Genomic DNA, 27,676 nt, shown 5'->3' with positions numbered 1-27,676 from the left:
GGGGACAGGGCGGTGGGTGCTCCCTGGTCCCGCCACCCAGCGATCCCGAGGTGTGAGCCGGGGGTAATTAGCTGCCTGGACCTGGAATATTAGTAAACCCTAATTCTCGGCGGGGAGGGGGCGCGGGAAGAACCCTCCCTTGAAGGGGGGTTGGTATTGCGTGCGCCCTTGCGAAGGGGAGGGGGCTTTTTAATAAGTTTTCTTTGAGCCTTTAACCTTAGGGTGTATGGTGGTTTGATGACACCAAACTATACTGAGGGGAGTAAATGAACATTTTTCTTAATGGGGGTCAGGTAGTGTAAAAACTAAAAAAAATAAAAAGTGAAGTATGCGTAAAATGTTCTTTCAATTTAAAAATAAGCACCGAAGAAGAGCCTGAATCTTTAATTTTAAAAAACGTCATATATTCTTTGATATGTCTTAAAAGTTTGGAATAATATTGGGGACTCTTGTATAACCACGAAGATACATAGGTTTTGTTTAAAATCATCAGATCAATACAGCCATTTCTGTAACCTGTAATTGTTCTGCTCTTTGCCAGCCCCTGCCATCCCCGTCAGGCTCACGAATGCAGCCCCAGGGCAAATTCTAAAGGTGAAGAGAGGTCCACACCCCCAACAAAACCAATTAGGAAGCTTCCGGTGGTCTCGTCCCAGGCGGAGAGGGGACTAGTAGTTCCAGGGATTTAACTTCATTTTTAATTTTTAAAAATGAGGCAGGACAGAGACCAGTATTTTGCAGCCTTCCTTTCAGGGTGTTTTTCTAGCTGTTAAATTGCCAGGACAGGGCAAGGATGGGGGGATTGGGGAACCCCCGCAAGAAAGGACTGGCCAAGGTGGGAAGACAGCCTGCAGATCCCCCAGGCGCGGAGGACAGGATGAAGGAAACGCTGGCCACCATCTTGGGCTGCTGCTGGAATTTTCGGGCATTTATTTTATTTTATTTTTGAGCGAGCGCATGCTAGGCTGAAATATGCTTAACCATTAGGGTTCCTCCCTCGGGCATTGCAACGACCCCCCTGTGTGCCGGAATGAAGCCTCCACAAGGGTTGCCGGCTCTGCGTCCCTGAATGTTAAATGGTTCCTGAAATTTACACGTGTTGATGAAAATGAAAGAAGACACAGAAGCTAAGATTCCTAGGCTGCCTCTCCGCCCGTGGGTGCCCTCGTGGCGTTTTCGGAAATGCACCCATTCTCCTGGCTCGGGTAGAGGGTGTCACCGAACCCCAGAGTCCCCCTTCCATGCGGTCTTGCCCGGCTGCGTGTGGCCTGCCCGCCCTCCTAGTCGTCCCCCTCTGCAGAGCCACCTATACACAACCCCCCAAATCCTAAGGGGCCCACTCGGGGTGGACAGGACCCCCCTGCACCCCTCTTCCCCGCGGGGCGATTTGCGTTTCTATGAAAACCAAGTTTCGGGGGCAACTCCGCTTAGGGCAGGCGCGGCGCCTCCGGGATGGCTTTTGGGCTCTGCCCCTCGCCGCTCCCCGGCGCTCGGCGCCCGCGCCCCCTCCCCCTGAGCCCGCCCCCCCTCCCTCCCGCTCCCATTCTCTGCCCGGCTTTGATCTCTGCTTAACAACAGTAACGTCACACGGACTACAGGGGAGTTCTGTTGGAAGTTGCAAAGTCCTAGAGCCTCCAGAGGGCTGTCGGCGCAGTAGCAGCGAGCAGCAGCGTCCGCGCGCTCCGGCGAGGGGCAGAAGAGCTCGAGGGAGCACGGGGGCAGCAGGAGCTAAAGCCGAACGCGGACCCAGCCCGGGACCCACCGCCGCCCCAAGCCGCCTAGCAGAGCCCCAGCCATGGCACACCAGCTCCTGTGCTGCGAGATGGAGACCATCCGCCGGGCGTACCCCGATGCCAACCTCCTCAACGATCGGGTGCTGCGGGCCATGCTCAAGGCGGAGGAGACCTGCTCGCCCTCCGTGTCCTACTTCAAGTGCGTGCAGAAGGAAATCCTGCCTTCCATGCGGAAGATCGTGGCCACCTGGATGCTGGAGGTGCGGGGCTTCGGGCGGCTCTCTTAGCACTTTTCTGCGACTTGTTGCGCAAACCCACATTTCTTTGCCACTCATCTCCCTCCCTTCTCTCTCACCCCAACTTTGAAGTTTGCTGGAGTGTTGCTAGGAATCGTAATTCCAAAATATATAGATATTGTGGGTATTTTTTGAACGAGGAAGAAGTGGGGGTGGGGTCATTAGAAATTCCCTTCGTGGGGGGGGGGGTCGAAGACGTGTACCTTCGGGCAAAGCCACTGTCAAGGGCACCCCAGTTGGCTTCAGGGTGTGGGCCCGCAGGCTGGGCGCCCTTTGTAGCCCCCGCCTGGACCGCCACCGCGCAGCCCCCGCCTGCGCCCGAGCCCCGCTGCGCCTCCTCTCCCCGCCGCGCGGCCGCTGAATCTCCAGCTCCAGGGGGAGGGGGCATAGATTTGATTTTTAAATTAATATCCATGGACACGTATGCAAGGGCCACTCGTGCCAGTATTATGCGCCATCTTTGTTCTTTTATTGCAAAGCAAAAGTGTTTATTAATAATTGGGGGCAGGGTGGGGGCGGGGAGCGACCGGCGAGGCGCTTGGGGCCGCCGCGAGGGGCCGCGCGGCCACCGGGAACCGGCGGGAGGGGCGCGGGGACAGAACTCGGGCAGTTGTGCGGGGACCCCACTCGGGAAAGAGGGCCCCTTTGTTAAAGCAGCGAGTCCCGGGGCGCCCCGCAAGGCCAGCTTGGGCCGGAGAGCACGCCGGGCTGCAAGGTCGTGTGGCCCCCAAGACGCTGGGGGCTGACTCTCATCTGCAGGGGTCTCAACTTGGGGGACCTGTGTGGAGGGAGCCGGGGGCCCGGGGCACGTTTTCAGGCCTTCAGTGGGCTCCTACGGGCACCGCAAGTATTTTAAAATAATTTCTGAAAGTGCGGCGTGGTGCCCTTGCGAGAGGGAAACGGCGCCCGCGCCCAGGGGGAGGGGGGCTCCGAGTTCGAATTCCTGGGGCTCTCCCCTGAGCCTGCAGCGAGCTCTCGACCCCCGGCCCGGGTAAAGGACCGTCCGAGGGTCATTTTCAGGGGTTTTTTATGTACCCAGTTATTTTTTTTATATTTTTAAATATTTTTTGAAAAGATGACGTCTGGGGAAATGCGGCTCGGCGGCCTGGGACGCCACCTTTGTGTCTCGCAGGCGCTGCGAGCGCGGCGCCCAGCCCCACGGCCCGCCCCACGGCCCTGCACCCCATTTGGTGCCCACCCCAAGCTTGGAGGGTCCCGAGGCACCCACGCGGGCCGGGGTCTCGGGGACCCGCAGCCCGCGAGCGGCACACGCCGCCCAGCAGTGCCCGCTCCCGCTCCACTGTGCCAGCCTCCCGGGGACTTTCCCTTTCAGTTTCGTGGTGGGTGGGCATTAGGGACTCTCGGGGGAGGGGGCGCGTCGGCAGAAGCTCCTGCCGCCCCCTGCCCCGACCCTCCGCACGCTCGGGTACCCGAAGCCAACCCTGGCGGGAGCGGGGCGGGGGACGCCAAGTCTCCGCAGAGGGGGCCGGGCGCTCCCGGCGGCGGCGGCGGTCACGGCCCCCGGTGCCCCTGCAGGTCTGCGAGGAGCAGAAGTGCGAGGAGGAGGTCTTCCCGCTGGCCATGAACTACCTGGACCGCTTCCTGTCCCTGGAGCCCGTGAAAAAGAGCCGCCTGCAGCTGCTGGGAGCCACCTGCATGTTCGTGGCCTCGAAGATGAAGGAGACCATCCCCCTGACGGCCGAGAAGTTGTGCATCTACACCGACAACTCCATCCGGCCGGACGAGCTGCTGGTAACCCTGGGACCCCCACCGCCCCGGGACCCTCCGTTAGCCGCGGGACCCCGGGGGTGGGGGAGGTGCGGGGAGCAGGCAGTCCCGGCGGGCCGCTGACACACTCTCGGCCCCCGGAGAGGACGGCCACGCTGGTGGGGCCCCTCTCGCGGAGCGGGCGGGAGCGGGTGAGACCCTCGCCGCCCCGCATCCTGGCTGCCCCGCCTCACCCTTTCTGTCCGACTCCCCCCGCGTCTGCTTCCCTAAGGCCGCGAAAAGTGGGCGACGCGCGCCCTCTAGCGGCAGCCTCGCGGAGCCTGCGCCAACGTCCCGGGCTCGCGTTCCAGGTGTGGGCGGTCTTCTGGTCCCCACTCGAGGAAGGGTCGGCTTAATTAAACGCAGGAGCCTTTGCCGGCGACACCCTTCCTGTATAGATGTGGGGTCGCGCTTTGTCCCTCCAGGTCCCGGACCCTCCAACGCCCCCCAGTCCTTTCTCCCCGCCCCCTGTCCCACTGGGATCCATGCCTGTGCCTCTCTTTATGCCCGGTCCCCCCATTTCCCCAGCAAATGGAGCTGCTCCTGGTGAACAAACTCAAGTGGAACCTGGCGGCCATGACCCCGCACGACTTCATCGAGCACTTCCTCTCCAAAATGCCGGTGGCCGAGGAGAACAAACAGATCATCCGCAAACACGCGCAGACCTTCGTCGCCCTCTGTGCCACAGGTAGGGTGCCCGCCCCGCCTCTGAGTGCGCGCGCGCACTGTCCGGTGTCCCGCACTCTGCTGCTGTCTCCCGCGTCCTAGGAGATGGTCCCCAGGCCCCTCCCAGTCTCAGCAACCCTCCTCTTTTTCCCTGTCTTGGGGAGCAGAGGGCCGGGCTGTTGGTGGTGGCTCCAGGGAGGGGGGGGGCATCGCCTCCTGGGCGGGCAGCTCAGGCTGGCCACGGCCACGGGGCAGTGCCCGGGGGAGGGGGCGGCGGCTTCTGCTCCCCGCCAAGGCAGGGGTCGCTCCACGCTGAAAGGGCATTACCTTGGCCTCCCGGGCCTGCCTCTTGCGGGTCCTCCCCCCCCCCCCCCAGCCTTCCCGTGTCCTCAAGAAGCCTGAGCTGCGGGGCGGGGTGGGGGGGGTGCTCCTGGCCTCTGCCGGGCTGGGCCACCTGCCAGGGCCGCCGGCGGGAGTGCCTGCACCACGTGCTCTGGGCGGCCAGCAGCGGCCCTCGTGCGGGGGCGGCCAGCAGAGGCGCTTGGCCGCCTGAGGCCCCGCCAGGGGCGCCGCAGGCCGGCTCAGCTCACTGCCCTGGGAGTGGCTTCAGATCGCCGGGCTCGGGCAGCAGCGGTTGGCAGCGGGAGGCCCTCCCTCCCCCGGCACTGCTCTGGCCCTTCCCTGGGGGCTCCTCCCTGGCACTGCCCTCTCCCCAGCCCCTGAGGCCAGTCTCTCAGAACCCAACTCAGAGCCACATGGCGTGGCCCCCTCTTCTCCCAGCCCTGCCCCTGACCCCCTGCGACCTCTCCCTCCGCTCTGACCTTATAAGCTGGGGCCAGGATGCCTGGAGAACCTTGACCGGGGGTCCCAGGCCCCCATCCCGCTCAGCTCTGCTGTGGACCACCTCTATCCTGGTCGGGCCTCAGCGGTCAAATCTGTGTGGGGCTCTCTGGGGGCCACCTCAGGGCCACTCGGCACCAAAGTGGGTCGTTGGCATCTTTCACCCCATCCTCAAAAGAGGGGTAGAGCCCCCACCCCCGCTTGCCTTCACCCTCCTGAGGTCTGGGTGCCCTGGTGCTGGGATTTCTGGGTTAGGAGAGTCGGGAAGGTTCTGCTCCCTGCCCTGCCCCCTGCCCCTCCTCTGCCTGCTCAGAAACGGAACCCCTTTTCCGAGTCCTTACAAGGAAGCCTTCTTGGCGGGGGGCAAACGAGAGGCCCAAACCCTCCTTGGCCTGGATGGACCTGAGGGCTCAGGGTGCCCCTCCCCAGGCTTTCCCACCCCTTAGCACTCGCCTTTGGGGAGGGCAGCCTCTCACCCGAGTCCCCTCAGCCTCCAGGGACCAGCCCAGCAAGCAGGCAGGGAGGCGTTCTCTGGCTGGGATGCCTCCGAAAAGAGAAGCCTCCAGAGACTTCAGGCAGCCTTTTATGGAGCTGAAAGTGCTTCAGAGAAACGGCAAAGTTTCCTGGAGATAATGCAAGGAGCAGTTCTTGTGCACCCCGCCCCCAGGACGGCGGAGGCAGCCTGGAGCTCCCCCTCTCCCGGGACCCCAGGAAGTGGGGTGTGCAGCCTGCGTGGGGTGCTGGCAGCCCAGAAGCCCGGCGCAGAGGCTGTGATCGAGCTTGGCGCCGGCCCTCCGGCTGCTGAGCCTGGGCCCGGCGTGGGGGTGTGGCCCCAGCACAGATACCTGGGCTGAAGGCGGGCGGGTGGCGACCCAGCTTTCACGTGCATTAACTCCAAGGAGGGGCTTGATGAGGGACAGACAGGCCAGGGGAGAGGGCAGCACCCACCCACCGGGTCCTGACCCCGCCTGCCTGTGAGAACATAACGCACGTGGCTGTGTCCTGAGTCCCAGAAGGGCTTCTCAAGATGAGAGTGACATTACAGTCTAAAAACAGGCAGCTTCCGTGAGGTGGAGACGTGAGCAAAAGTCCCGGGAGATGTTTTGACCCCCACGTGGCAAGGTCCCTTTTAAGGCGCCGGGGGTGGGGCTCTGCTTTTCCCGCCCCGAGGGCCTGCAGACCTGGGTTCCTGTGTGCAGGGGCCTCGTCGCCCACACACGGGGTTGGCTTCTGCTCGTGCGCACGGAGTAGCACTGGGGCAGGCGAGGTGACGAATGACCAGTGCTCTTTGAAGCTGGCCTGTCACCGAGCTTAGTGGATGGGCCTGAGCGGGGTCAGCAGAGCCACACAGCTCCCGTGCCCACTGGCCGTGGCCTGCTGGGCTCTTGATAGCCAGGCAGCGGCCAGAAACAGCTGTGGGAAAGACGCGTGCACACACGTGCATGTAGCACACGCACACGCGCACACAGCCCATCCCTGCTGAGCTGGTCAGAGCCCAAGCTCAGGCCTCGGCAATTTCTGCGCTGTCCTGATCAGCCTCGGCAAAAAGCCTTCATTCCTGGCTCCTGGCTCTCAGCCTGCGAGGGGGCTGCTTTTTAAGCGGTGGGGTCGCCCAGCAGCCGCTATGGGGCCCCTTGGTGGCGGTGGCCTTTCTTCCTCCCCTGCCCCCGGCCCGCTCCCGTGAACAAGGCCCAGGCTGTTCATTCTTAGTTTGGGGGGGGACATTTCAGCCCCAGGAGCCCATCCTCCCTTAGGGCTCTCCGTCCCCTGCCATTCAGCTCACCGCCCGTTCCTGGGGCTCAGTGACGCAGCGGGGCGGGCGGGCGGGCAGACAGAGATGCCACGCTCGGCCCTTCTCAGGCCCGGCTCTGGGCTAAAAGGCTCCCTGGTTCAGATGCTGAAAAGGGTGACCCCCCCCCAGTCATCCCTGGTTGGAAGTGACAGGCGACCCACGTGTGCTGCGTCACCTCCCAGATGTCCTTAGGGCTTCCCCATCTTCCATGACAAGTGTTCCGGAGGGGCTTACAAGAGGCAAAACAGGTGCTCCCGCACCAGGGAGCTGCCAGGAGGGGACCCTGGCCCAATGCCAGCCAGAGCCAGCCCGCCCTCCCCTGCCTGCCCCCAGGCGGAGTTTCCCTGCAGTTTGGGGAGGGCGTGCTGAGGACAGCGGGTGAGGGGGTGAAGTTACCCTCTGCCCCTTCCTGGAGGCAGAGAAAACGGGGATAAGCGTCTGGCTGCAGAGATGGGCCATGCTGTGTCCATCTTCCCGCGGCCCCCGGGGAATTTGGGGGCCGGCTTTGCCCAGTGGGGAGGCCTGGCCGTGTGGGTACAGGGGGTCCCCGCTGCCTCCTCGTGGGTGGGTTTTCCCCGCCTTTTTTCCTGAAGGCTCTTATTTATTTGTGTGAATAGCGATGCTGAGGATGGAGCAAGCCGAGTCCCCTTCCCGGAGGCCTCGGCCCCCCTTGCGTCTCTCCCAGGGCTCTTTGTGGTTTATGTTCCTGCTGTTTTCAATGGGGCATCACAAGCTGGTGTTGGAGCCCGGCTTCTGCTCTCTCCGGCACTAGAGTGGCAAACAGGTGCCGGGGGACTTGGGGGCCCAGATCCAGGGATCCTGCAGAGCCCCCCCCCACAGCCCCTTTGCCTCCTCTCCTCCGCCGCAGACGTGAAGTTCATTTCCAACCCGCCCTCCATGGTGGCCGCCGGGAGCGTGGTGGCGGCCGTGCAAGGTCTGCACCTGGGAAGTTCCAACAGCTTCCTGTCCTACCACCGCCTGACGCGGTTCCTCTCCAGGGTGATCAGGTGTGACCCGGTAAGTGACCGCGCTCCTGCGTCTAGATGCTTCTAGAGCCGAGCTGCCATCGGCCGGCGGGAAATGATGGGCTGGGGCCACCTGGGGGACTGTCCGGACCGCCTGCGTTCAGAGGCCCTGGCCCTGGCCGGGGGGGCAGCTCCCCCCTTTACTCTCCCGTTGGAAGGAGAAGCACCTCAGAGCTTGCTGATGGGCTGGAGGGTCCTCCCAGGCCTCTGTGTCCCCCGGACTCCTGGGAACTTCAGCCCCTCCCTGGGGGGCCAGCTGAGAAGAGGGGCCACAGGCAGGCCGAGTCAGTGATCCGTGCCCGAATGGGGGGTGGGGTGGGGCCCGCTGGAGCTTTGTCCCGGCGACAATGTGGACGCCCGATAAATGGCCGCTTTACAAGGGCCCCTGTGAGGTCCAGCGTCCACAGTGGGTCCCGTACAGACCACTCGTTTCTATGGCCCCTCGTTGACAGGCTGCTGCTCCTGAAGCTGGAGTCGATTGTATCTTTCTTCTTACAATTGTCATTGTCTTCTTCTCGACTCTTGCCTGTAAAGAAAGAATTAAAATAACAATTGCAAGGGTTTGTGGCCTTCACCAAATTAGACCGGCGAGGTTGAGGGGTCATCAGCCCCCCTGGTGTGGGAGTGACCGCCTTGACCCCGGCCCGGGTCGGGCTTGGGCCCGTGCTGCTTTTTGGTGGTCTGCCTTCCGGCGGTCGGGAGCCTCAGAAGGAAAGAGAGGGTGGGTGACGGACGCCTGCATGACCCCCCAAAGGGGGAAGGTTCTGGTGCACAGGCACGGGCAGCTCTGGGCTCAGGGAGTGGAGCGTCCCTGCCTGGCTGCTGGGGGTCATCCCCCAACTGGAAAGACCACAGGGGACCGTCAATCTCCACGTGATCCCTTGGGGGTAAAGGTGGGTGTGATGAGATTTGAAATAAAACGCCTCTCAGCTGAGGGATGGGTTTAATCCGTGGAGGTAGAAATCCCATCAGGCTGGTGACCAGGTGACAACCGTAGCTGAGCTCAGATGCAGGAAAGCCTGGGCAGCAGTGGCTCCGGGTCATGGCCGAGCAGCTGCTCCCCCCTCCCGCCCGTGGCTGCTGCCCACTCCTCTCAGGAGGGCCAAGAGGAGGGGGGACGTGCCCGGCCCTGCGGGGAGGGAAGGCCGTCCTGCGCGCCCCCCCCCCCCCCCCCGCTCTCTACTCTGCCATCAGCCCTCCCCGCACTCCGGGGGCCAGTGAGCCAGGGCCCCTGGAGCCACCTGCAGACGCTGGTGCATTTGTTGGGTGGGGGCTCTCAGGTCTCCGGATTGGAACCGAGGCCATGCTGGATGTTTGATCCGAGCCCCAGCGGGGGGAGGACAGCAGGAGTCCTGGGTTCCACTTGGGACCTTCTGGGCCTCAGTTTCCTCCTCTGTGAAATGGGGTCATGTGCACCGTCACTGCCTTCTCATCTGCCACGGTGAATATTGGGAAGGTGGGGAGGAACCCCCCGTAAGGCATGGCGCTCTGCACCCATGGGAGACACCCCGGGATCCACCCAGAAGCCCTGCCGGCTGGGCTTCACTCCTTTGGGGCGGATCCCCCCACCTCCTTGTTCCTGTGGGAGAGGCTGCCCTGGAGACTTTACCTGGCTCTGGACTATTCTAAGCTCCGGTGTGGCTTCCCGGGAGTTGAGGGGGCCTCTCTTCAGACGTGGGAACCTTGGCCGCCCGACAGCAAGGGGCACCTTTGAGCTGCTGGGAGCTTTGGGGACCAGGAGAGGGCCCTAGACTTGGGTTCCTCCTCTCCGTCGAACGCATGGGGCGGGCACTGCGGGAGGACGTCTGCAGCGGTGGCGGGAGAGGAGGGGGATAAAGGGTCCCCGGGGCCACCCAGCACTCATCCTGGGTCACGCGCGCCATTCATCACAGAAGGCTGGGTTCGCCACGAGGGCTGACACGGCAGAGGTGAAGGGTCTCCCCGCCCTGGATCAGATGGTGCTGGACTGGCTGAAGGCAGCAGTGCGGTGGTGGGCCCTGGGGCCAGAGATCAGAGCCCCAGGGAGGGGTTCCAGCCAGGGGTCTGGCCCCGCTGGGGACTCCAGGCGGCAAGGCAGGTGGGCGGGCAGGCTGGGTCCTGAGCAGACTCGCCACCTAACGCCTGGGCTCCTGGGGGCCGATCGGGGGTGCACGCTGTTGATCCTGGGCTCCGGGCAACGGCCCCCCTGGCTTGGGGGAGGCCGCATTTTCTGTTAGCATCCGGGGACCCTCTGAGCATCCCACCCCGTCTTGCCCAGGACTGCCTCCGCGCCTGCCAGGAGCAGATCGAAGCCCTTCTGGAATCCAGCCTGCGCCAGGCCCAGCAGCAGACCTTGGACCCCAAGGCCGCGGAGGAGGAGGAGGAAGAGGAGGAGGTGGACCTGGCCTGCACGCCCACCGATGTTCGCGACGTGAACATTTGAGGCGCCGCAGCCAGGGAGGGGCCGGCCCGCGCTCCCCAGACGGAGCCGCTCAGGCCCGGCCACCCCCGGGGGAGAGGCCCGCCCCTCACCACTGGCGTTCCCCTCTGCTCTGTCTCCCTCCCACCTCTGACTTAAGCGAAAGGCAAAAAAAAAAAAAAAAAAAAAAAAGTACCTGAAAACCTGTCTTTAAAAAACAACAACGACAACAGAAAAAGCGAGGAAAAAAATAGTATTTGCATGACCCTGAGCTGGCGGGGGAGGTGGGTCATGCTGCAGAAATAGAGGATTTTATACCCCATAATCAACTAGTTTTTCTATTAATGTGCTTGTGTCTGTTGTAAGAGTAGAATTAAGATGAGCAAGTGTGCGGGGAGGGTTAGATGTGATTTCTTTCCGTGTTGAAAACAAACAAAAAAAGCATAAACATGTTTTTAAAGAATAGAAAAAAAGCCCACCACCCGTTTGTAAAGTAGAAGAGGGTTTTAGCTAGAGAAACATACCTGTGTGCTTTTTTCCCAAGCACGGCTTTAAAGCAGTCCTAGGCATCCTGTGTCTTGCTTATGCATGTAGTCACTTTATAAGTCATTTGTGCGTGTTTATTTTATTTCGTAGGTAGGCGTGTGACCTTCACCTTATCGGTGGCCGATGTCACCTCTGTCTAGAGTAGCGCAGGCTTCGGCATCGTCCGATGCTGAAAGAGGCTCGTCGTCCTCTTTCTGCCTGCGCACCGGCCACCTGAGCGGTTTGTCGGGCGCCAGCCAGCGTAGCAGGGACGGAAAAGCCACCTCCGACTCCGCGCCCACCGCAATAGTGACCTAATATATTCTATTTTTATAATCTTCCTATTTTTGTAGTTACTTGTTCACGAGATGCTGGTTTTTCACCCAACAGACCTGCAGCTCACATCCAGGTGAAACCCACAGCTGGTTGGTTTTTGTGGTTGTTTTTCTGTTTTGTTTTGTTTTGTTTGTTTTTGGTTTTCCTCAATATTCCAGAACCATTCCATTTCAAAGCACTTTTGGTCCCGTAGTTCTAGGGGCTGTCTCTCTGTTTATGTTGTGTGTGGAGGCGGGTGGGGAGCGATTTCCTAGTGGAATGGTTTGGGAATATTGCCGTGCTTGTGTGTGCACAGCGGATTGCAAGGCAGGTGCATGTTCGTGAAGTGGGGGGAAGCGAGCTGTTTTTGAAGGCGAGGTTCCAGTCAAGAAGCAGGACGTGTGCATTCTCAAATTGCCAGGATGATGTGTTTTTTTTTCCTTTTCTGTAGAAAAGCTGAAGTGTAGGAGTTCCCCTGGTGCCAACTGGTGTTTGAAGTAGGGCCTTAAAGGCTGACCTAGAGAACCAGCAGTTTCAGGGTTGTCTTTAGATGTTTTGCAACGTTGAAGGTTTTTAAACACTAAAATATATAATTTATAGTTAAGGCTAAAAAGAATATTTATTGCAGAGGATGCTCGTAAGGCCAGTACGATTTATAAAGTAATGCAATCTCCCGGTGATTTACACACAGACACACACTTTTCTGCCTTAGATGTTGCAGGTGTAGTACAGTTTATGAAAGTTAGGTCCTTTTATAGGAGAGGGGAAAAAAGAAACAGTCCCAAGATACAACACAACGACTTTGATTCGGCTGATTTGGCCTGTCCGGCGTTTGCCAGAGGGACCCAATCCGAGAGGCGTCAGAGTTACAGGACGTTCAGGGCGCTCGCGACGCGTTCTGACCCCATCCTGTTCTTTGGAAACAACGAGATGGAGCACAAAACCGGTATAGACCATTTGCACGTCTTGGCTACGTACCTTTTGTAGTTACTGTGGGGGGGGGGGTGTTGAAGGAGCGAGGAGGTGAGGGAGGGAGTGTGCGGGGGGCGGGCGCGGACCCCAGGCGACAGGCTGCGACTCCGTTTTCTCATTCGCTGCTACCGAGGACTTCCCAGCACCGTTTGGAGACAGACTCCCCACGCTTCTCTTTCACGTTGTTTTGCTGCTATTGGAGGATCAGTTCTTCTGTTCTGTTTTGTTTTACAGTGTCATATACTGCCAAGTTCTAGGCTGAATTATCTCATAGAAAGATGTATTACGGATGCCTTTTTTTTTTTTTGGTAGGGTTTTTTTTTTTTTTTTTTTTATGTGATCAATTTTGACTTAATGTGATTACTGCTCTATTCCAAAAAGGTTTCTGGTTCACGATACCTCATGCTTCACTTAGCCGCGTGTAAACCAGGCGGCCAGGCCTTGTCTGACCCACAGCCTCTTTGCTTCAGCAAACAGACAGGGGGACGAGACCCCCCAGAAAGGGCCTGGCGGGGGCCCCCCCAAGGGCCGGCGTTCCCGAGGACCCCCGGGCGGCTCTGGAGACAGGCCACGTCCGTGTCCTCTGCCCTGGGCCTGGTTTGCTGGACTCGTCACCAGATCTGGGACTTTCCCTGATAGGGAGTTCTTTCTACAGCCCATGTGACCCTTGTGTGTAGCTATGAAAGTTGCATTATTATTATTGTTATTATTATTATTATTATTGTAACGAGTATGCCTTAACGTGCCACCGTGGTGCTGTGCTGTAGGACTCAGTCACTGGGTGATTGGAATGGCTTCTGGAATGCGTTACAGGTTGGGAGTGCGTTGCATCTGTTACTGTGTTCTGGAGCTGTTTTGTCATTCTGTTCATTACTGCAAAATGCTAATTGAAAGAAACTCCAAATCTCCGCCAAGCCAGCTAACCGTGCTGTGTGCCCGAGAGCCGCCTAGCATGCTGCCGAACCCAAAGGAGCTGCACCGTTGGCGGGGAGGGCGGGGGTCCCCGCCGGGGAGGGGGGCTGGGGGGGGCCAGGTGCTCCAAAGCCACAGGCCGGCCCCGCCCCGCCCGCAGGCTCACCGCTTCCGCTTACCTCAACCATTCTGGCTGCAGCGTCTCTGAACCAAACGGGGTCCTTGAGGGACGACCGGTCCGTGGTGGGGGGGTGACAGGTGTGCTCCAAGGCCAGAGGCTGGCCCGTGACTGGCAGGTCTGAGGGGGCTGGGCGGGCGGCACTTGGGGTCTGTGTGGTTTGGCTGCGCGCTGCCCTGTTCCCCGGCGCACATGTGTAACTGGCACGTTTCCAGCAGGAAACAAGACAAACGTGGAAAGTCTAGAAATAAAATTGGTAAAACCCCCAGGTGGTGCCCATTTGTCTCTTTCCTGGGGCGGGCAGGGGTCCCCGGCCTGGCACCATGGACACCCGGGGCCAAGTGGTCCTCTGTCGATGGGGTTGTCCTGTGCACCGTGAGTGTCCCTCTAGATGACAGCACTGGCACCGGTGGTGACAACCAAGAGCGTCTCCGGACACGGCCACCCGGCCCCTGTGCACCGGAAGGAGTGTGTGACACCTCCAGCCCGAGAAAATCCAGATGTGGGGGATGCGGTGGGAGGGGCCCCGAGAAGAGTTTGGGGAGTGTGGGCAAGCAGCACTGGCCACCTCTGACCAGGCTCCTGGCCCGGGTGACGTGTGCCCTCACCTGTCGATCAGACCACCTTCCGGCTCACGCCTGGCCGGCTGGTCCTCCAGGCGCTTTGCAGACAGGAAAGTAAAGTCAGCACCCATTACACAAATGGTTTGTTCCAGGCGAACCGTGGCCCTGAGGTGCCCTGAGCTCAAGGGGGGCCACGTGCACATTGGGGCCGCGGGCCGGCGGCCTTTCACTTGGGCCTGGCGACCTGGGAGGCCCAGTGGACACCTGTGACGTCCGCCTCAGCCTCAGATGCTTGCACACTGGCTGCATGTCCATCTCCGGGGGAGGGGGGGGGCATGGAGTGACCCGGGAAGGCATCTGCAGACCTTGGTCCCAGCTCTGTGGGGTCCCTGATGTGGCCTCAACCCCTCCCCCCAGCAGTCCGTGAGCGCTCTGGAGCCAGAAGGACGCCTGGGTCACGTGCCAAGGATGTCGCCGCTTGCCAGGTCTGTCCACCACCTGTAAGAAGCGCCTTCTGTATACCAGCCTGCCCTGCTGGGTGGAGGTGGGGGGGGGCTACAAGTTCAGTGCGGCTGGTCCTCCCGGAGCACCAGAGCTTCTGGGAGAAGGTGGCATGCGACGGGGCCTGCACTGCTGCACCCCCAGAGACAGCCCCATGCCAGGTGGGTGGGGGCAAGGCCCCTGCCCCCAAGGGTGCTCTGAAAGGGGGTCCCGGGCAGCAGGAGACCAAGGCAGTTGGAGCCACGGGAGGTGCCCTGAAGCCCGGGTCCCTCTGCTCCACCTCAGTGGCTCAGCCCAGGTCCTGCGACATCCACAGCCTGTGTCCCCAGGCCACACATGGACGGAGGGGCCCAAGCGGTTTCAGGGGAGCAGGGCTCACAGTCTGACTGTGTGAAGTTCCAGCAAGACCCGGTCGAGGAAGCAGGAGGGCGGCCTGCTCTACACGGGGAGGCGGCCGCTGCACGTTTCCACTGTTCCACAGGGAGGACCTGAGCCCAGGGTGACAGTGCAGCCGAAGAGGACAGGAGGTGGCCCGAGATGGGGCAGGACTGACACCAAAAGCACACAGAGGGTCTGGGCTGAGGGAGCCCCAGGGCCTGCCTCCTGCTGTGCGGCCCGTGGGGAGGCCCTGGGGCTTTCCTGGTGATGCCCTGGGCCCCGACGTCTCCAACCAGCCACGCAGCTCGGGCACCTCCACACCCTCATGGGAGGACGGCGAAGGCCCTGTGCCCAGCGTGGGGCGGGGGTTGGCTGCCCCGTGCCTATGGTGAAAATAAAAACTGGCCTTGGAGGGACTTCTGAGACAAAGCTTCCCAGTGTCGCCTGCCACGGCTCTCCCGGAAGCCCGAAGGCCTTCTCCCTCGGCCCCACTGCCACTCGTCAGGGGCCTCCCTGCCTCCCAGCCTTGTCTCCCTGTCTAGAAGGCCGCACCGCCCGCCCTTTGCCAGATCTCCCTGGCATTTCTAGTTCCTTCCAACTCCATCTAGGGGCCTGAGACCTGGCCCACCTGGCCCACCCCCCTCATCTCCCCCCGTCTCTCCCCCAACCTCCCCACCGGCTTCCCCCAGCCTCCCCAGCTCCCCCTCAACCTCCCCTTCATCCCCCCCACTCTCATCCCCATATCCCCCCAGCCTCAGACGCCTCTGTCCCCGAAGTCTGCCCGTGGGACTGCAGGACACACCAGACCATTCCGGCCTCTCTCGCGGCTCTGTGCCTGGAGTCCCTCCCCTGCTGCCCCTCAGGCTCACCGAGACCCTCTGCGGGCGTTCCCCGCCCCGCCCCAGACAGCTGGCTCTGGGCGGACGTGGGGTCCCCCCTCTTCCCCCACTGCCCCCGGGCTGGACCGCGAGCCCTTGAGGACAGGGGGTGCTCCTTCTCTGTGCCCCACCCCACCCCCAGCCTGCATACAGTGGGTGCTGAGAGGTGGGCTGCAGGGAGGCCCCTGGCTCTGTGAGGTGCAGAGACCCAGGCCTGGTCTGACCTGGGTGCAGTGGGCAGAAGGAGCCGGGGGTGGGGCGGGGGCAGGGGGCCGCAGGGCTCAGCACCTCATCGTCCTCACGAGACCCAGCAGACCCCAGGACACAGCGTGTGCACTACGAGGAGTCACTTCTTGGCGGGGCAGGTGCATTTGCAGGCCCCTGGACAGGTGCATTTGCAGGGGTAGGCGCTACCCCCAGGCTCCCACACTCCCACGGAGCCAGGCCCTCCTGGAAGCCTAGTGGCCGCAGGTCACAGCCCTGCATGTGGTGGGAGAGCTGTCCCAGTGGTGGGCGATGCAGGGCTGGGCGCTGCGGGGTGGCCCCCGGGGGCGGCTGCATGGGGCGTGTGTCCACACGCTGGGCCGGCCTCTGCAGCACACAGGGCTCTGTTATCCCAGGAATGTCTTTGATCAGAGTTTATGCAGAAGGGACGCGAGCCCCCCGCCCCTAATCCGTTCCCACAGTCCCCTGCCTGCCGGCCCCTGCCCTGAGCCACACCGCGGCCCAGCAGACAATAGCCGTGGCCGGTGGGCGGGCGGTGCGGGGGCCGGGGCCGGAGGCCCACATCCGGGGGGCATTGTCACCGCCACTCACAGGGGCACAGGAGAGCAAGGCTCTGCTGAAGGGCTGCCGTGGGCCCGAGCCTATCAGAGGTGGCGGCGTCTGCGGAGCCTCTCAAGCTTCAACTAACGGCCGCTGAGCCTGGCCGCTCCAGGGTCTAGTGGAGGTCCCCCCCAGACTCTGGAGCCCAGGCCGGGGGATGGTCCTGCCTGCCCCATGGCAGGACAGTAGCTCCGGTTCAGCCGGCATGCACTGGATACCAGGCACTGGGCTGACTGCCAAACACACCATTTCTCCCCAGACCTTGAAGCGACCCCAAGGGCTTGGTGACAGGCAGGGGCCCGTTCACTCTCACAGGTACAGTATCCCCGTCTTCGAGGTCAAGGGTTGGCAGGCTCCTTCACAAAGGGCCCGATAGTGAGTGTTCAGGGCTTTGCGGGCTGGTAGCTCCGTCCCCCTTGTTTTGTTTTTTGGGTTTTGTTTTTGTTTTTGTTTTTTGCTTTTTAGGGCCACCCCTGGGGCATATAGAAGTTCCTAGGCTAGGGGTCAAATCAGAGCTGCAGCTGCGGGTCTACACCACAGCCATGGCAACTCAGGAACAGAGCCGCCTCTGGGACCTACACCCCAACTCACGGCAACACCGGATCCTTAACCCACTGAGCAAGGCCAGGGTTCGAACCTGCATCCTCATGGATACCAGCCCGGTTCTTAACCCACTGAGCCACAAGAGAAGCTCCCTCGGTCCCACGTGTCGACCCCGCGGAGTGGATCGAGCAGCCGCAGGGAACAGCACGGGAACGAGCACAGCCGTGTGGCCGTCCAGCCTCACTCCCGAGACGGGCAGTGGGCTGGACCTCGCCTGACAAGGGGAGTTGGCTGCCCCCTGTTGTGGACGGTTAGACCCGGGCCCAGAGAGGTGAGTTAACTGAGCTGGGATCACACAGCCAGGAACTGACCGAGACAGGCCCCTGGCCAGGTGTGTGTCCCCAAGGCCTGCGCCCCTGTCAGCTCGGCTGCCTCCCTGCGAAGAAAGGGCACCAGGTCTCTGGAAACGGGCTTGACGAAAACACACACAGCCTTCATTTGATCCTTTTCACCCAATGGTCAGCACTCGGACCCTGCTTCGCCAGGAGACCCACATCCAAGGCTCCACGTCCCTGCGGCCAGGGCAGTGTCGCGGTCGGCAGCCTGCGGAAGGGCAGCCAGGCAGCTGGCAGTGGCGTCGGATGTGGCCCGTCGTCGTTTAGGAACTCGGCTCTCACGCACGAGCACGTTCTGCGACTTGCAGGCTGTGCGGCTGCGCCTTCGGAGGCTCAACTTTCTCAGCCGGATAATCCTGTCTACAGGGAAGGAGGCTCGGGAGAGGGCATCCTCGCATCTGTGACACGCGGGGCTCAGTCTGTGCAGTGAGCGCCTCCGGGGGGGACGGAGGACCGGAAGGCTGGGCGCTCAGGGCGCACTTGGCACAGCCCCCGGCACAGAGGCCTCACGCGGTAAACGTCGCCGTCTCGTCGCGCCGAGCATCACGGGAGGAAGGAGGCCCCAGCGTCCCCGGGGCGGCATCGCGGTCATCCTGACCGCCCTCGGGCTTCTCGCCTCCTGGGGTTGACGGCGCCCGGACTTCACGCCGTGGGGACCACCATTCTCAGTCCTTTTTTTTTGTCTTTTAGGGCCGCGCCCACAGCATATGGAGGTTCCCAGGCTGGGGGTCCAATCGGAACTGTAGCCACCAACCTACACCACATCACAGCAACGCGGGGTCCGAGCCATGTCTGCAACCTACACGGCCACGCCGCATCCTGAACCCACTGCATGAGGCCGGGGATGGAACCTGCAACCTCATGGATACTCGTCGGGTTCACTTCCTCTGAGCCACCACAGGACCCCTCCACTCCCAGTTCTGTGGCTCTGATGGGACTGGCCCCAGCCCCAGCTCCAGGACAGGCGCCTCTCCTACAGCCCCCAGCACGGGTCTCTTCCCATAAACCCTCTGTCCCTGCCTCAGGCTGCCCGATGCAAGACGGGTCAGACAGGCTGCAAATGATCAGAAAAACGGGGTCCTGTTGTGGCCGAGGATGGTTTAGGCAAACTGCTCTGAGCCTGCTGTTCTCTGTCAGGCCTGAGGTCAGCCGCTTACTGCAACCGTCAGCACGTGACTCAGCTCCACTGGGCGCCCCAATCGCCGTCTTTGAGGTATGGGGGTGGTGGGCGGGGGGGGGCTTCGTGGACACTTCAGTGACCTGGGGGAGGTCGGGGTGCCCAGGGCAGCCACTGGGCAAATGAGACATTCCCTCCTCCAAATCGCTCCATTCTTTTCTCACCACCGGGCGGAGCAAAGCCGCGGGTGAACATGAAACAGAGGAAAGGCATCGGGACGGCGATCCGGCCAGCGGGTGGGGACTCTGGCCCCGCGGTGCCGCGGAGAGCGAGGTCCCAAAGGGGTAAGTCCAGGTGGGGATGGTGAATCTGCTTCTTCCCAGTTACTGATGTTCTAGAAACAGCAAGTGAACTGACGTCTCTCAGGCGGACACTGGACACCGGCCGGGAGAGGCGCAGACCCGGGAGGTGAGGCTGGCGGCGCAGGGGACCCGCCCATCCCGCGTGTCCCAGGCACCGTCCTCCCCTGTCAATGCGGCTTCGACGTGATGACGAAAGCACGCGGTCAGAACGGCAACAGAGGGCTGCTCGGTGTGATCAGAAGGACATCCTGCTCGTACCTGGACCCCAGCTGCTCTGGGGTAGGGGACGAACGCGCAGGATGTCACATCATACATGGTCCCAGAGGCCTTTTGCTTGAAAACACGCTGTTTATTTTTCTCTCCAATTGTAATAACCATACATCATCCAGAGAGCTTAGAAAACACGAAAACCCATGGAGGAAGACGACAGCAGAAGCCCCTCGACCCCACTGGCTGGCAACGACCACGGCTGGTCTCCGCGAGGATGGCGCAGCTGAGGCTGTGGGCCGAGCCCAGCCTCCCCAGTCCTGCGGGGGCAGGGAGGGTGCAGGAACAGAGGGACACGGGAACCCGCCAAGCCGGTGCAGCCCAAGTCCTGGCCTCCAACAGCTGAGAGCTGTGTCCTTGGCCACATCAAGGGCTGCCGTCCCGGGCCTCATGGGGACCCCGGCCTCGCCCCGCTGGCTCAGGCCCGGCAGCTGCCAGGAGGCGCACGCACTCAGACATTCTAGAACGATTTTAAAATCGGGAGCGGATCCACGGCCCCCTGCGCTAATGGTCTTCAGGGCTTCCAGATCTGCGCCCTGGGCCGGGGGCACGTGGGGGCCTGGCCACGGGCCCTCGGGTGCAGAGAAGTGCCCGGGAGCACGTGTCCCGGGGGAGTGGCCTGCCCCTCCCCGTGTACAGATGGCGCTCCGGGTGCCAGCAGAAGGTAGAAGTCACGCTAGCAGGAAGGTGCAGAGCCCTCACCGTAAAGCTCAGCACACGGAAGGGGGGCCGGTGTCGCGTGGAATCCAATCTCCTCCCCTTGACCTCTGAATACCGCAGAGCCCCACCCCGAGGGACGCGGTAAGAACGGCACTGCCTCCTGGGACCGGGCTGCCCTCTCCTCCTCTCGGCCAGACGTCCCGGGGCTCCACGGAGGGCGCCAGGGACTCCAAGGAACTCAAGACAGCGGTGAGAGACGGCGCGGGGCCCGGGCAGTCGTCGGGCCTCGGGTCCTCACCTGTAAAGTGGGAGGAACACGCACCTGTGGGCTCCCCAGGGGACAGAGACCCTGGGGAGCTGGGACAGGCGCTGGCCATCTGAGGTGGCCGTGGATGTCACCGCCCTCACCACTTGCCCTGGCAACAGCTTCGTGTCCACTCTGTCACTCGCATGTTTTTTCTCATGCTTTTTAGGGACGCAGCCGTGGCAAGGGGAGGTTCCCAGGCTGGGGGGCGAATTGGAGCTGCAGCTACCGGCCTACACCACAGCCCCAGCCCCAGCCAGGCCAGATCCAAGCTGCATCTGCGACCTACGCCACGGCCCACGGCAGCGTGGGACCCTTAGCCTGCCGAGTGAGGCCAGGGATCGAACCCGCACCCTCGTGGAGAGTAGTCAGATTCATCTCTGCTGCGCCCCAACGGGAACTCCCTGTCACTCTCATCTTTTTAAGAAACTGTTCCTCTGGGCGCTGACCAAGGCCTGGAGGTTAATTCTCCCCAGAGCCAGCCCCAGTCTAGACCCAGCCAGGCCTGCCAGGTGGCGAGAACCTGTGAGGCCAGTGGCCCGGACCCTGGACCTGAGGGAGAGGCCCCACGAGGGCTCGGCCAGGGCCGCAGGCTGACTGCAGAGCAGACAGGGCCCAACAAAGGGCAGGCCTGAGCGGAGGCCCCGCGGGCACCCAGGCGACACAGGCGGACCTGGGGGCAGGAAGCCTCCCCGCAGAACAATGAACACCCGCCACTGTTTTGCCTTTAATCACAGTTTTGAACACTTAACATACGGACATCTGTTCCTCGATGGTTCGTCTTTTGTTCGTCTGTCCACCTCAAAAGGCAAGTCCAGAACCTTCCGCACTAATTTTAAAGTCCGGCTGAACGTTTAGTAACGAACAAAGCTGAAAACACAGAAGAAGCAAGCTGGATTTCCACATGAGACAGGCACGCGCCCCAGCCGGGCTCTTGCCGGCCCGACGCCGCCTCCGCGCTCTCGCCCCCGCCTCTCCCGTCCCCACCTGCCTCTCGTCGAGATACAGAGCTGGGTGCCTTTCACTGACCACTCAGAGAGCACAGGCGGCCCCCAAACCATCGGCAAAGTGGACGCCCAGCCCCGCGCGGGAAGGCCAGGGGACCCCGATCCAAAAGAAACCGGCCGCGCGCACCAACCTGCTTAAACTTCCCTCTGATCCTGTCTAAGTCTTCGTGGAGTTTATCGTAAGTAGGGTCGTCATAAGGGAATTTCTGAATCATTCCAATCAATGACTCTAAGACCTTCATCTTTTTGCTGTAAAACACAGAAATACAGGCTTTTGGACGCAACAGGCTTGGCTCGTGTGGCGAGGAGGCCACTCGCTGGCTCTGGGTTCAGAAGCCCGAGACAGACCTCATCAGCCCCACCCCCAGCACTGCCCGCCTGCCCACACCCGCACCCCGACATCGAGTGTGTTGCGAGCTTACAGGCCCGGCCCCACCCCAGCCCAGGGGCAGAGGCAACCCCGACAAGCAGGCCTGACCCAGGAGCACCCAGAACCAGGCAGGAAAGCACGCAGGGCGTGAGCACACCTGCTCTAGACCCGGGGGGGGGGGGGGGGGGCGGGGAATCTGCCAGGATCTGGAACCTTCAAACTCTGGGAGCTCGGCAGCGGGTAACCCTGCCAGCCCCCTCCCTTCACAGGGCAGAGGCTGCTATCTGGTGTTTTGAGTTCCGCTCCCCTGAGAGCTCAGCTGGGGGGGGCGGGCAGGGCACGACCGGCCCAGGGCTCACGGGCGTTTCCCTTCGCTGAGCCGTGGCGTCCGCCTCTGTAAAACGAGCCCTAAGAGCCACCCCGCAGGCTCTCAGGAGGCTCTGCAGTCCAGGCAGGGTCCAGAACCTACTACAGAGCAGGTGCTCAATGAGCAGGAGCCGCCCCAGCCCCCTGATTCCAGAGGCCGGGGCTGCCACTCAAAGAGGATTCGTGCAGGTGTCCTTCTGGCTGCTACAAGGGAGCCTGCGGGCAGCCTCCCCCAGACCGCACCTCATCACCGGGTGTGGCGTGTGCCTGACCCAGGGGAATCTCAAAGAACTCAGCCTGAGGACAAATCCCCAGCCATTCAAACATTCAAAGCGGCCAGGACTTGCTCAGTCTGCTGTCTTTAAGTCAGTTTATAGGAACCATGACAGCCACTTTCCTGAGAAAAGGCGAACCTACAACAGGTCAAGGCGGGTTCATTTAGGCAACAAGCACTCGGCCTCCAGGGAGACGGAGGGCGGAGGCCACCCTGTGGGAAGGCCTGGACTCCACCAGGATGCTTTCGCCTCGGCAGGCAGCGACGGGCCCGGACACACCCAGGGCATCACCGGTCAGAGCCAGGGCCAGCAGGAGGGTGTGACCCGCTCCTGGCTGCGGGAGGGCAGAGGGGCGTCTCGGGATGGATCAGAAAGCGGTCCCGGGATGGAAGACGCCAGCCTCAGGCTGAGACCGCGCTCCACTGGGCGGCTCCAGTGTTCAAGCCCCGGCCTCACCAGAGGGCCGGGCGGACAGCAGGTGCTTCTCTATCAAAGCCTTACTTAAAGCAGCTCCACTGTCCACCTTCTACCACTTTTTCCTTTTTAATTTTTTTAACTGTTGTTTCCCCAGTACAATTTGTTTTTCCTAGTGTCCGGCATGGTGACCCAGGTACACTCACACGTACACATTCTATTTTCGCACGATCCACTCCAAAGGCGACAGTTTGCATCCATTAACCCTGAGCTCCAATCCACCCCACTCCCTCACCCTCCCCCACTAGCATCTTGTAAAAACTGTAGACTTAGAAAACCAAAAACCCCCTGCTCTAAGATAGAGGGTTTTAGGTTGCATTTCAAAGAGACCCCCAGGTCCAGGGAGGTGGGCCATGGGACTTCCAGCAGCCCCACCCAACCACATGGACCGACAGGGGGCACAGCTTTGAGAGGCGAGGGACCCCTGCCCTGGGCATGGGCTGGCAGCCCCCAAGAGTGGGACCCTTCTTGCTGGTGCAGCACCGTCCACGAGCCAGCAGACCCATGTGGGAGGAGGGGGCGGCTGCTGGAAACTTCCTGGACCGTGGCCCACACCCCCTTTTATGGACCAGGAGTGGGAAGCCACACTCATCTACGACCGCCATCCACTGGTGCCATGGGCTGCCAACCACTGTCCCAACTGGATCACTGACTGAGTCTTCAGGGGGAACTCTCCCCAGGGTGGCCCTTGGCTAGTGGATGGATTCGGTCAACTCCCACTGTTGACACGAATGGAGCAGGCCAGTGACAGCACAGGTCAGAGAAATGATCCCAGAATCACCCAGAGTCTGCTGCGAGCGTCCCTGCCCTGACCGTCTAGAAATTCAAAATATTTCCTATAAGGTGACAAAGCACCTTCCCAGCTCTGTCACCCACTCTCCTGGTGCCCCACCAGGCCAGGCAAGCCACCGGGCATGGGAAAGACACAGAGCGCCTAGCAAAGCCGAGCCTCGGTCCCCACAAGCAGCAGGAGGGCTTCTGTCACTTGAGAGTCTGTTTCCAGCTTAAGGGTGAAGACCCAGTTGCCCTGCGGCACAGGTTAAGGATCCGGTGTTGCTGCAACTGCAGCGCACGTTCGACTCCCGGCCCCGGAACTTCCACACGCCGGGGGTACAGCCAAAGAACAAGAAAAAAAAAAAGAGTGAAGACCAGTGCAACGGGCCCCAGGGCTTCCGGGAGCAGCACACAGTCAGGGCGGGTTCCCAAGGCTACAACAGTACAAACAGCAGCTAAGCTAAGGCCTGCTCAGTGCTTCGGTTCTTGACCTGCATGCGTGAAACACAGAAAATGCAGTCTTTTTTTTTTTTCTTTTTTGGCCTCCCCCACAGCATATGGAGCTCCGGGCCAGGGATCACATCAGAGCCACAGTTGTGACCTAAGCCACAGCAGTGGCAACACCAGATCTTTAACCCACTGTGCCGGGCCAGGGATCAAACCTGCGTCCCTGCGCTCCCAAGACGCTGCCAATCCCGTTGCCCCACAGCAGGAACTCTGGAAAAGGCAGTACCCTTGTAGGCACACCTTTTGGCTCCATTAACAGCCCGGTGACAAGGGAGCCACCACTTCTGAGCCCTGCTCATACCCAGACTGCTGTACTCTGTGTATTAGAAAGGCAGGAGAAAGAGGAACGAGAAGATAGAATTTCCACACTGTTTGATCGGCGGTATTGAAAGGCCACGTGGCGCTCGAAGGCTTCCCGGACAAGGCAGGGGAGGTGAGAGGACTCTTGAGAAGCAACGACAACAGACGTTCATCCAACAGCAAGAACACACGTGGCACTTTCAACCCCCTCTTCTTGCAACCCTCCCAACAACGTTCACGGTCGGCCTGATCAGTTTCACCATTTTACAGATGAGGAGACCGAGGCGGCAACTGCTCAAGGTCACGGTCAGCCGTGGAAGCAGGACTCCTGGTCCCGATACCAAAGAAGAAAGATGTCTCGAGCTTTACCTGTCCTTCTCGGTGGCACAACTGTGCAGGAGACACCTCCAAGCAAAAGCAAAACCCTGGTAGCACCCGATCTGTGAGGTTACAAAACATGGAAGGGGAAATCAATACTGGCAGCTGCCCTTGATTCCATCACCAAGCTCTCAAAACAAATGGCGGGGGCAGTTCTGGAAGCACCTGTCGGGCACCGGGCCATGGAAGTCAGAGGGTCAAGTCATCCCTCCAAGGTGGTCCCACCGCACCCACCTCCCTGGGACACATAACCTCAGGGTCCCCGCCGACCCCATCAGGGTGGCCTGGGTCAGCAGGAGAACAGAGAGGAAGAGGCAGCACGTGACTCTGAAACGGGGCATTAACAACATCCCCTCTGCCTTGCTGGCTTGGGTCACGGGGACACGCAAGCAGCCCTCCGGAGAGGTTCACGTGGGAAGCGAGCCATCGAGAAGGGGCTCTTTCGGCCCCAGTCAAGCCTTCAAGTGACTGCAGGCCTGGCTGACGCTCAGCTCCAACATCAAGGGACCCCGAGCAGCAAGCTCCCAGCTCGGCTGCTCCCGGACAACAGAGTCTCCGCATCTGTGCGAGACAACAGACGCGGGCTGCCTCAAGCCCCCGTGTCTGGGGATGCCTCGTTCGGCAGCAAGGGACAGCTGGCACGGCCGTGGCGGCCGAAGACCCTGCCGTTTAGGGCCGGATACCCGTCAGTGGGGGCCGATCCAGGACCAAGGGCAGAGGAAAAGAAAAGCTATGCGTCTTATGGAACTGCACTGCAAGTCCAAATGGATGCTGTCACGTGACGCAGGGCACGCGCGCTCTGGGTGAGGGTTCAGCTGTGGCTCAAGACACAGGGCGGCACCGAGACACTCGATGTCACCTGGGGAGGCGGGGGACTGGTCTTCTCATTCTCCAGCCCACGCGGCTTCATCATCTCCACACAGCGACGTGCTGTGCGGGTTCCGTCCTGAGACTATTTCTCCATCGAAACTCCATCTAGTCTGCTGCCATCTTAAGAGGCCTAAACTTGTGGCTCAGTCACACTGCTCATCAAGGTAAACTGGAAACAAAAAGAAAAGGATTCCTTTCTAAGTGGGGGGCGTCCACACTCACCTCTGATCCGATTTTCGCTCCGTGGAACGTGCCATGCTGTCTTCCTTCGATTAGACCCAAGCCACTCCCTTCTTCGTAGCCTTCCTGATAGCCTTCCCCGTGAAACCTGCCCCAGAGAAGGAGCAAAAGTGTGAGCAAATAATCAAAAGAGCACTTTTCCCAGAAAAACGTTTCTCTTCCACCACAACCCAAGACCCAGCAAGACCCGACTCAGAACAGCAGAAAGAGAAGAGAATTCACTCAGGTTCCAAGCCCTGCTCCCTCCCTCCCTCCGTCTTTCCTCTGGCAAATCGCTGCTGAACCTCCCGAAGCCCAGTTCACCTCTTCTATAAGGGGGGCTAAGCCAGAGAGCCCCAAATCTGGCATAACACCAGAGACACACAGGAAAATTCCAAAGATACAAATCCAGGAGCCTCCCCAGTCAGGGCAAGTCTGGAGTCAGGCCCAGGAAATCTACTTTTTGACATTTCTCAGCTGATGAGCCAGCAGCCAGGTCGCCAGCCTCCAGTTCTGTGAGTGGGTGAGCTAGAGTGCTGGGTCAAGGGCTTCAAAGCACTCTGCCACCTATCACAGGGCCTTCTGCCGCATCTCTGGAGACTGGCTGGGAGAAACGCCATCGGATCACCACGAGACGTACCATGACTGTGGGGCCTGTGGTATAATAAAGGCTGTGGCTTTGAGGGCTCAGCAGGGGAACGGACACCAGCAGAACATGCAGCCACCCCAGGGAAAGGAGCTTGTTGGAGTCCCCAGGGAGGAGCGTGTACAGCTCTCCCTTGCCGTTGTGTGGCTCTGGGAGTTGACCTTGCCTCCTGCCCTGAAAGACAGGATGACGGATAAGATCTACTTTACAAGCAGAATTAAAATAGATAAAGGGGTTCAATACTCTGCTCCCTGTCCCATTCACAGCAAGCTCCAGGGAAACGTCAGCGGACGACTGTCTGATGTTCCCTCTCTCTCCCAACTGACATCTACGGATGTCTCTGGCGGGCCGGGCGCTGGAAGACTGCACAAAGCAACCCCCGGCTCCCCCCGGCACGGCCCAAGGGGGAAAGGACGACGCCTGACACATTTATCAGCTTGTCTGTGAATGCTGCCGTATGTCCGACCCCTGAGCAACAAGCGAAAAGGGGCAGCGCCCAGATGGCAAAGCCCGTCCCACCCGCGGCCCCGGCGTCCCTGGAGGGAGGCACTCATTAGGCCGAGCAGATGCGTGGGGCAGCCCCGGGCCGGGGGAGGCGGGTCTGGAGGAGCAGCTGGGCGCTCCCCCGAAAAGCCGATGCGTAAAGGAAAATCAAGGGCACCTCGGGCTCCCGCTCCAGCCGCCTTCAGGACCACTTTGCGCTCCCCCAAGGCCCGAGCGGCCGCGAGCGGCCCGCCAAGCGCGGGAATCCCAGCCAGCCCCGCCACTCACCTCTCATCTGCCATCACGATGGCGTCGAACATGTCCTGAGTCCCGGCCATGGCGGCAGCCGGCCCGCCCTGCCCGTCGGCCCCGCCGCCCTGCGCTACGGCGCAGACCCGGGAAGCTCGGACTCGAGGCCCGGCTGCTGGCAGAGCGAAGCCCACTTCCGGGAACGCCGCGCGGGGCAGGCCGGGTAAGGACGGCGCGCGGGAGGGCTCAACACGCGCCGGCGCGGGGCCAGAGCGCGTGCGCGGCGGCGGCGGCGCAGGGCGGAGCTGAGTCGGGGTGCGGCCCCGCCCCGGGCCCCTTGGCACTGCTCCCAGCTCTCGCTGGGGGCTGCTCTGTCCCCGCCCGGAGCAGCTACCTGCCCGCGGGGACAAGACTCGTGATCTCATTGTAACAAAACCAAGTAGATGCAACCAAACTGCCAAAAACGGCTCGGAATGAACCAGGGAAGAAACGGGAAAAGTTATCAAAGAACCAGCGCCTCCCCAGGTTCCAACAAGGATGCTGTGC

At 61.3% G+C, this 27,676-nt stretch overlaps 2 protein-coding genes across 4 annotated transcripts; one reads left to right on the top strand and one right to left on the bottom strand.

Annotated features, from left to right (window-relative positions):
• Window positions 1-1,636: 1,636 nt before the first annotated feature.
• On the top strand, window positions 1,637-13,687 carry CCND1 (cyclin D1). Of its 2 annotated transcripts, none has more exons than XM_021082686.2 (5): window positions 1,637-1,993; window positions 3,566-3,781; window positions 4,325-4,484; window positions 7,963-8,111; window positions 10,377-13,687. In XM_021082686.2, the coding sequence occupies exons 1-5, from the start codon at window positions 1,796-1,798 to the stop codon at window positions 10,539-10,541; spliced, it is 888 nt and encodes a 295-aa protein (XP_020938345.1). In that variant the 5' UTR covers window positions 1,637-1,795; the 3' UTR covers window positions 10,542-13,687. The 2 variants fall into 2 exon arrangements, with proteins under 2 accessions (XP_020938345.1, XP_084866018.1); XM_085009892.1 differs by lacking the exon at window positions 1,637-1,993 and adding an exon at window positions 2,527-2,744.
• Window positions 13,688-19,309: 5,622 nt separating this feature from the next.
• Window positions 19,310-27,322, bottom strand: LTO1 (LTO1 maturation factor of ABCE1). 2 transcript variants are annotated; one of them, XM_005654640.4, is made up of 6 exons: window positions 27,170-27,322; window positions 25,756-25,861; window positions 24,655-24,725; window positions 21,351-21,468; window positions 20,969-21,082; window positions 19,310-20,206 (listed from the first exon to the last, which is right to left on the bottom strand). In XM_005654640.4, exons 1-5 carry the CDS (start codon window positions 27,217-27,219, stop codon window positions 21,014-21,016), a joined length of 414 nt encoding a protein of 137 aa, XP_005654697.1. In that variant the 5' UTR covers window positions 27,220-27,322; the 3' UTR covers window positions 19,310-20,206; window positions 20,969-21,013. The 2 variants fall into 2 exon arrangements, with proteins under 2 accessions (XP_005654697.1, XP_020938344.1); XM_021082685.2 differs by having other exon boundaries at window positions 19,310-21,082.
• Between the last annotated feature and the right edge of the window lie 354 nt (window positions 27,323-27,676).

This window comes from Sus scrofa, chromosome 2 (assembly GCF_054392235.1).
Source record: "Sus scrofa isolate SSC_HxYL_T2T_F1_AM1 chromosome 2, Sscrofa_HxYL_maternal_Yorkshire_Landrace_v2.0, whole genome shotgun sequence".
Lineage (NCBI taxonomy): Eukaryota > Metazoa > Chordata > Mammalia > Artiodactyla > Suidae > Sus > Sus scrofa.
The sequence above is the reverse complement of the archived record's forward strand: the minus strand, read 5'-3'. Positions and strand labels throughout refer to the sequence as shown.